The 7669-nt window shown below is 48.7% G+C and overlaps 1 protein-coding gene across 1 annotated transcript in view; it reads left to right on the top strand.

The window, feature by feature from the left end:
• Positions 1-4640: 4640 nt before the first annotated feature.
• ARID2 (AT-rich interaction domain 2) overlaps positions 4641-7669 on the top strand; it is a 165402-nt gene continuing 162373 nt past the window's right edge. Inside the window, exons 1-3 of the mRNA XM_045073343.1 lie at positions 4641-4899; positions 5015-5108; positions 6175-6272. Of these exons, the coding sequence (XP_044929278.1) occupies positions 4808-4899; positions 5015-5108; positions 6175-6272 (284 nt within the window). The 5' untranslated portion in view covers positions 4641-4807. The remainder of the gene's footprint in view (positions 4900-5014; positions 5109-6174; positions 6273-7669) is intronic.

The following is a 7669-nucleotide window of genomic DNA, read 5'->3' as shown; positions in this document are numbered from 1 at the left end:
ATCTATGATTAGATATTGTAATCAAAGATTCAAGTAAGTTAGCCCACATAAAAAACTACAGCCTTAGACAACAGGCAAGAGCAGCAAGTGGGAAAGCATTCTCTTATCTTACTAACAATTCCTTTCTTCTTAAGATCATCTTTAAAGAAATAAAAATTTAAGTTCAAGATCTTGTTCAACCAGTTCTTTTAAACCATAACTTAAAATCCAAAAATTCTCCAATTAATCTACATAGCAATTCCTCCATTAAGTTAATTCAACTATTGTAATTTTATAACCTGACATGCTTTATTTAAAATTTGGTTTAGTTTTTTTAAGTTTACTTAAATGAGGGAATTTTAAACATTACTATTTCTTGATTAAATAATATGAAAACTGATGATAAGAATCAGAGATACATATAAAATAATAGAAAAGGCTAATTATGATGCTGGGTTTGCAGTTACTATTAAAAACCATGCTTTCGCATTTTTTCACATCAAAAGGTTTTGTCAGTATTTCTCATCAGAACAGTAAACTATACAAATTGAATTTCATCAATCTCCATTGTCACTGGTAATTTTTATAGGAATAATTTCTATTAATGCTTGAAAACTATGAACTACATTTTATTTATATCATCAAATTAGAGAATAGTGTAAAACTGTTGCACTTCCCTAACATTTTTTTCCCCAGGATCCACCTGCTCTATGCTGCCCACTATAGGAAATGCAATATGGTACAGAGAAATGTAAAATTATGCTTTAGGGTTACTATTAGTGCAATCCCATAAAAAAATACTCCCTGCGCACTTGGGGTCTAAGATAGGGTATTCTTGCCAGAGGCACAGACTGATTAGTGATAACTAAATTTATTAAATATAAAGAACATCAGTAGGAACAGACAGTACCAGAGACTGTATCTTGGTAATCCACACGTCAGGAGTAGCAATCGGGTGCGGCAGGGGATGGGGCATGGAACTTAGTGATTGAGGCGTAGCCTGCAGAAAAACGCAGTTTTGCACTAGAGAGGAAATATGAACGTCAAAAGCAACCTAAATAAAACGCTTAAAAAAAAAAAAAGAAAACCTTCATGGAAATACAAATGATTGCTGCCACTGTAAAAAAAAAAAAATTGAAATAAGTTATTCCCAAAATGCATATTTAAGTTTTAACAGATGTATCTCCTCTTTTTTTTAAACCCATGCATTCCTCTTACAAGCAAATACCCTTAATAGATTTTGCTTTACCTTTTTCTAGTTTTGGAGAAGTTGGACCATGTAGTAATCTGTTAAACATTAAATTTTATAGTTTTTTTTTCTTTAGAGCATATCCAAAGTGTTATGAATTTAAATTCTATTCATCAGATATACTTTAGGACTCCATTTTGAAGATGACAGCTTCTTTTCAGAAAAGGGTTGTTTTTTTCAGAGTCAACTCTCCAGTTACATATCACATCTTAATTTTTTTTAAGGTCATTAAAACGTTAGTATCACACTCCAGGTCTTCACCCTTCGAAATTTATAATTAAAAGCAAAACACACTATTGTATATGCATGTGTGTACAGACAAATTCACATTAACAACAAACAGTGGCTTAAAAGTGGCAACCTCCCCCTGAAAAATAAAAAAAAAAAAGTCATCCCTCCACTCCGCCCTTCATAGGAAACAAGACAAACAGATTTGCCCACTGCAGAGTAGGATACTAGAAAAGATGTTCTGACGTCTGACCTGACACTGGCAACACACAGCCCTAAACCCCGACTCCGACGACCTAAATTTCAGTGTACATGCCTTCCTTCCCACTCCTGCCCCATCAGCACTATCCCGGCCCCGGGTGCGGATCGCGACCACCTGGCGGGCCGGGGCTGCCGGAATCCCCAAGTACCGCCGGTTTGCAGCGACCCGGCTTCCCAGCGCTCCTGCTGCCGGCCGACCGCGAGTTCCCGAAGCTGGGCGTCCGAGGTTCCCAAGCCCACGATCCCGAGGAGGGGTACCGACGGTGCTGTGGACTCTGGCATTTAAAAACTGTCGGAAAGTCTCGCTGCACAAGTGGCGCGGCTGAGGCCGCCGCTTTGGTCCCGCGTCGCCCTGTCCCCGTCCTCTCGGAGCCGGCCGGCCCGCTCAGGCGACTCTCCGCGAGATCGCGGTCAACTGCCGGGAGCGCGGAAGGGCAACGAAAGCTACCAAAACGCCGCGGCAAGTCCCCCGAGCAGTCGGCTGAAGCCTTCCCTTCTCCCCTTAGTTACAATTACCCCGGCAGCTTCCGGCGTTTCCTTCCAGAAAATGAAAATAGTTTAAAAAAAAAAAAAAGAAAGAAAAAGCGTGGAGGTAACAGAAGTCGCTGACATTTTCCGCTGAATGAGGCCCCCTCGGCTCCATCTCTTAAGCAGAATCTCCAAACTCGGGTGTATCCTCAGCCGAGGTATTCCATGTTGACAGATCTCTCGCCTCCCACAAAATGGGGCCGAGGAGGCGGCCGCTGTCTCCTCTATGGGCGCCGCCATTTTGTGAGGCGGCGGCGGCGCGGCGGCAGCAGCCCGGGGTGTGTGTAATGGTTGAATAGAATGACCCCCTCTAGGGAATCCCCGGCGCTGACAGTTACGTAAGGGGCTGTGAGCAAGTGCGGCGTTTAGGGAATCCGCACAGCCCCGGCCACGCAACTCTGAGGCCCACATCTCCACCACCCCTAAGAGGACCGGTGGGGGAAGGGACGGATGACCTGGGCTCCCTCTTTCCCCGCCCCCCCTTGCCGCGGGACCAGACCCGGCTTCTCCACTCCCCCAGCCGGGTCTCCGCCTTTCACTGACTTCCGAGACACTCACTGGCCCTTGGGTGTCAGGAACTTCCTAGCCACAGCCTCATTCCAACCCCATTTAAGAGACAAACTTTTCTTGGGAAATAAATCCGTTTCCTAGAGTGAGCACCGGAAGCATGCTGGGCTATATTACATAATTTTTTTCACCACCAAATAAATGTTCCCATTGGAACCACTACCTGAAATGATAATCATTCAGACCTTTATAAGCCTGTGACCTTGGGTTACTCGGTGACTTTGCACATAGTAGCCATCACTAAAATGGGACTAATGATACGCCTCATATACTGTGACGCTTAATTAACATTCGTAGTAAAGGGCCGACTCCAACGCCCTTTGTAAATGCAAACTTAGGTGGGAGTATTTGTTGAGATGATTAGTCTGTCTTTGAGCAGACTTTTTTTTTTAAATTAACCTTCAACATATTTTAACCGGGGATGGTATTTGAGACGTCTGAAAGCAAGGAAGACAAGGTCTTACTCAGGATTTGCTTAAGCGCATCTATCTTTCAGATGTCTTAATATAAAAATAAAAGCGTTAATTATTGTCAAAAGTTCAAAAGATTGGTTCCCCACCAGTTTAATTACTGTTTGTATAACTCAGCATAATATATCTAGTCTGATATGTGAAAGCAATCAAAAGCAGGATGAACTGAGCATTACTGTATTTCCACAGAACTAGGACAGTTCACATTGTATTTAATTTACAGTTTGCTAAAGTTAGTCTGTGGATAATTCATGGAAAATGTGCTAATCAGGCCCCAAAATACTAGCACAAGGCTCAGAAAAGCCGATTCCTTTAGACCTTAAAAAAAAAAAGGGGGGTAAGAAATTGACTTTATTCCGATCTGTGAATGATGCGTAGCGTGAGGAGCTGCCCCTCGGAGCTTGCCTTCCCTACCGAGCGCCAGACTGGTTCTGTCGGGCTGGCAGGGAGTCCTAGTCGGCCCTTCCAACAGCCGGGCCGGGGACGCGAACATCGCCTCCACCCCTAACCCTGGAACAACCGGTAGTGGCCGTTTCCCCGCGCCGCCCCCCTTTCCGCCGGCTTTGTGTGCGTGTGAAATGTGCGGCACATTGCAGATGAACCCTAAGCCCGGCGAGCCGAGTCTATTGTTCCCCGCGAGGAGCTGCCGGGGCGGTGTGGAGCCAGGCGCAGTGCCGCGGCCGGCCCTCGGGGGTCGCTGTGCGGCGCTGGTGCCCAGCCGTGGCGGCGGCGCTGGCGGCGGCAGAGAGGGAGGCTGGCGGGGAAGGAAGCGGGCGGGCGGCGCGCAGCGGCTCGGCTGCCGCCGGTGCTTTCTGCCCGGGGACGCCCCAGCCGCCGCGGCCGAGGCCGCGCGTGAATGTATGCGAGGGCCCCGCGGAGCTGCGGCCGGAATACACGCTGTCACCCCTCTTTCCACAAACCACCACACAGACCTCCCCCTCCCCACCCCCAGCCCCGCCTGCCCCAGCCCCGCCGCCGCGGCCGCCGAAACTCCCGGGCCTCCGGCCGCCCCAGCCCCTCACCGTCGGCTCGCCTTTTCCCTCGCCCGCTCGCGCGCCCCCGGCAGCAGCACCATGTTGAATCGCGTCCCCAGGCCGAGCCGCCTGGGCCGGCGGCGCTGAGAGGCGGGCGAGAGCCGGGCCGCGGGGAGGGAAGGAAGGGGTGGGGGCCGCGCTCGCCCCGCGGCTTCGCGCGGATCCGGCAGTCGCCTGCCCCTCTAGTTTCGCTCCGATTTCTTTAAACTTTTTTAGAAATTCCCCTCCCTCCTTCCCTCCTCTCCCCCTGGCCTCCTGCTCCCTCCTTCCCCTCCTCCTCCTCCTCCTCCCCCTCCCTCCCTCCCTCCCTGCGCCGCCGCCGCCGCCGCCGCCGCCGCCGCCGCCGCCGCCGCCGCCACCGCCGGCCCATGACTGAGCCCCGCCGCCGCCGGCCGAGGAATGGGCTCCGGGCTCTGGTAGGAAGCGCAGGGAGCGGGGGGCGCTTTTAAAACACCGATCTGGGTTTTTTAAAAACCTCCTTTGAAAAAATAATGGCAAACTCGACGGGGAAGGCGCCTCCGGACGAGCGGAGAAAGGGACTCGCTTTCCTGGACGAGCTGCGGCAGTTCCACCACAGCAGAGGGTGAGAGCAGAACCGGGGGGGCAGCGCCGGGGCGAGCCGGGGCGAACGGGGCTCTCCCGCCCGGGCCGGGCGCGGGGTCCCGGCTGACAAGTGCGGGGCTTTCTCTCTCCCGCAGGTCGCCTTTTAAAAAAATCCCTGCGGTGGGTGGGAAGGAGCTGGATCTTCACGGTCTCTACACCAGAGTCACTACTTTAGGCGGATTCGCGAAGGTGAGTGGAAGTTTTAATTTGTATTTCCCTCTCGCTGGCCTCTTCCAAAAAGTCTCCTTTGACCCCGGAGTGGGCGCTCGGGGCCGGGGGGGTGGCCCGCGGGGGCAAAAGGCGTTCTTTTCGCTCCCAGCCGGTGGCACGGAGGCGGACGGCGGCGGGGCTGTTTTTGGCCTGGTGGCTCGCGTGCGCGCGGCGGGCGCGGGGCTCGGGCGGGCGGGCGGCCCGGCGCCGGCTCGCGCCCTGCCCGGTGCCCGGCCGGCCCGGCGGGGTCTGAGCGCCGCGGCGGGGAGTGCGGGCGTGCGGGGCGCCCGCCCGAGCCCCGCGCCCGCGCCCGCCCGCCCGCTCGCTCGCTCGCGAGTCAGCTCTGCCGCCGCTGCCGCTCTAGCACAGGCGGAGACACAGAGACACACAGACTCTGAGAGCAGTTTTCGTGCAACTCAAAATTAGCGCGGGCAGGTTTAACATCGATAATCGGCTGCGAAATGATCCCGGCAGCCGGGGGCACAGCCTCGGCCCCGTCGCCCTCGGTTTATACAGCTAACAAAAGAAACCAGGACCTGTCTCCAAATAGCCATCTTAGGCTTCAAGGCTAGGCAGAAGCTGTAGGCCTCAAAGAAGGGCCTATGGAGATGGATAGATCTGGGAGAGGGATCGGAATCGGCCCCGGCCCCGGCCCCCCCAGAACCTGCGGACGTCGCTGTCCGGAACAGTATTGATCCTTTTGAACTTTTTTTTTTTTTTTAGTGTAAACGGACCGCGTTGAGATTTAAAAGGGGGCGACAGAGGGACTTGCGATTGGTTATTGTCCGGGCTTCAAAAACAAAACAAACCCACCACCCCCCTCCCGCCCCCCAAACAAAACAAGTGCTATTAAATACTGGGCTCTCGGGTGAAAACACAGTGATTCAAGCAGCCCTTGCTTAGTTACTCTTACGGATCGATGTGAAACACCCACTGATGCCTGAGGTAGCTACAGATCTCTGTAGAATGGGTATTTATTTCATAGTTAGGTTAGAGTTTTCTTGGATGGTGCACTCTCAGACAAGTGTGGCTGTGTTTTTAACAGGTTTCTGAGAAGAATCAGTGGGGAGAAATTGTTGAAGAGTTCAACTTTCCCAGAAGTTGTTCTAACGCTGCCTTTGCTTTAAAACAGTATTACTTGCGGTGAGTAGTAGTGACTCTTCCACAGTATTTGGAATTGAGGGACTTAAGGGGACGTTTGTTTTTAGGGAAAAAAAGAACACCCACCCCACCCCCCAAACAAACCTTGCTCACCAAGCAGTTTCTAAACTTCTGTTCATTTTTTTCAGTCTGAGAAACATCAAATATCCATAAAGTGGGGTTGTAGGAAGGTGAAAGTTTTCCTCACCTTTTTTAGGATTGTTTACATTTTTCATACAGGATCATTACAGGTGACACCCCACCCCCCATCATGGTAAACATTCTTTTGTGACATTGTTATTGATTGCTTGATATCCATGGAGGGGCAGAGAGGTGATGCTTAGTAAAAGAGTTAAGATAGTTAATGAAACTTTGTATCCCTTGGGAAATTTTTTACTTAGCTTTGGAAACTCCTTTGCCTTTTTAAATTCTTACTTTAAGATTTTAAGAAAATGAAACCTCTTGTGTGGAATCATGTAACGGAGTGGTTTCTCAGTAGAATGTTTCCACACAGCATAACATGTTGGTGCCTTAGGTGACCAGGATTGCTTTTCAAATAAGTTCTTTGGAATCTTTGAGTGACGTAAAAACGTTCAAAAGGATTATTATATATGTAGGAAGATTAAGGATATTGTGAAAGGGAACATTATGAATTGATTTCCTTTCATTCTCTCCCTCCTATACAACAAAATAAATTTCTTATTCAGTTCTGCAGCTTAGGTAATATATTTTCTGATTAAGCTTTATATATTTTTTTCTGATAATATTTTCATATTGTAATGTATTATGAGGTCATCTTTTATTTTTAATGCTTAGTTTCTCATAGAGGGTCTTTAGTTGGTGGTGGTTATTTAAAACTAAAATAATGCTCTTCATATTTATTGCTTTTTAATAATGATATAATTTAAAGGGATATAAAAAAGGGATAGCCTTTTTTTAGTTAACATGGCTTCTGCATAGTTTGAGTTTGGCATTTATCATTGCTCCAAATGCAATATCCAAATGTAGATATTCTGTGTGAAGTTCAGCTTTCTGAAGTAGGAAATGCAGTAATTGCCCAGGTGTACTTTCTATTGGCTATCTTAGATTGACTTCAGGCTTGAAGCTGAGGAGTTCACAGAACTTTGTGGGCAGTTACTGAATTACACAGAAGTCTAGAAAATACTAAATATGGCTAGTTGTTATCTGTTCTAGTGTGTGCGTGATGGCAGTGTGTGTCAGAGTACATTTTTAAATAAAGGTCTAAAACAATAAACAAAGTGAAATTAACCCCCCAAACTGTTGAGTTAGTAGTGTGGTGAGAAGTAGAGAATTTTATATTTATGGTGCTAATTCATTTGCTCATTCCCATTTATAACATTGAGAGGAATATTATTAATACAGGTCTTGGTTTTTTGGTA

The sequence above is a fragment of the Mustela putorius genome, unplaced genomic scaffold (genome assembly GCF_011764305.1).
Source record: "Mustela putorius furo isolate JIRA1106 unplaced genomic scaffold, ASM1176430v1.1 tig00537227_pilon_pilon_pilon, whole genome shotgun sequence".
In the NCBI taxonomy this organism is placed as follows: Eukaryota; Metazoa; Chordata; class Mammalia; order Carnivora; family Mustelidae; genus Mustela; species Mustela putorius.
Note: the sequence above shows the minus strand (reverse complement) of the source record. Positions and strands in the feature narration are given on the sequence as shown.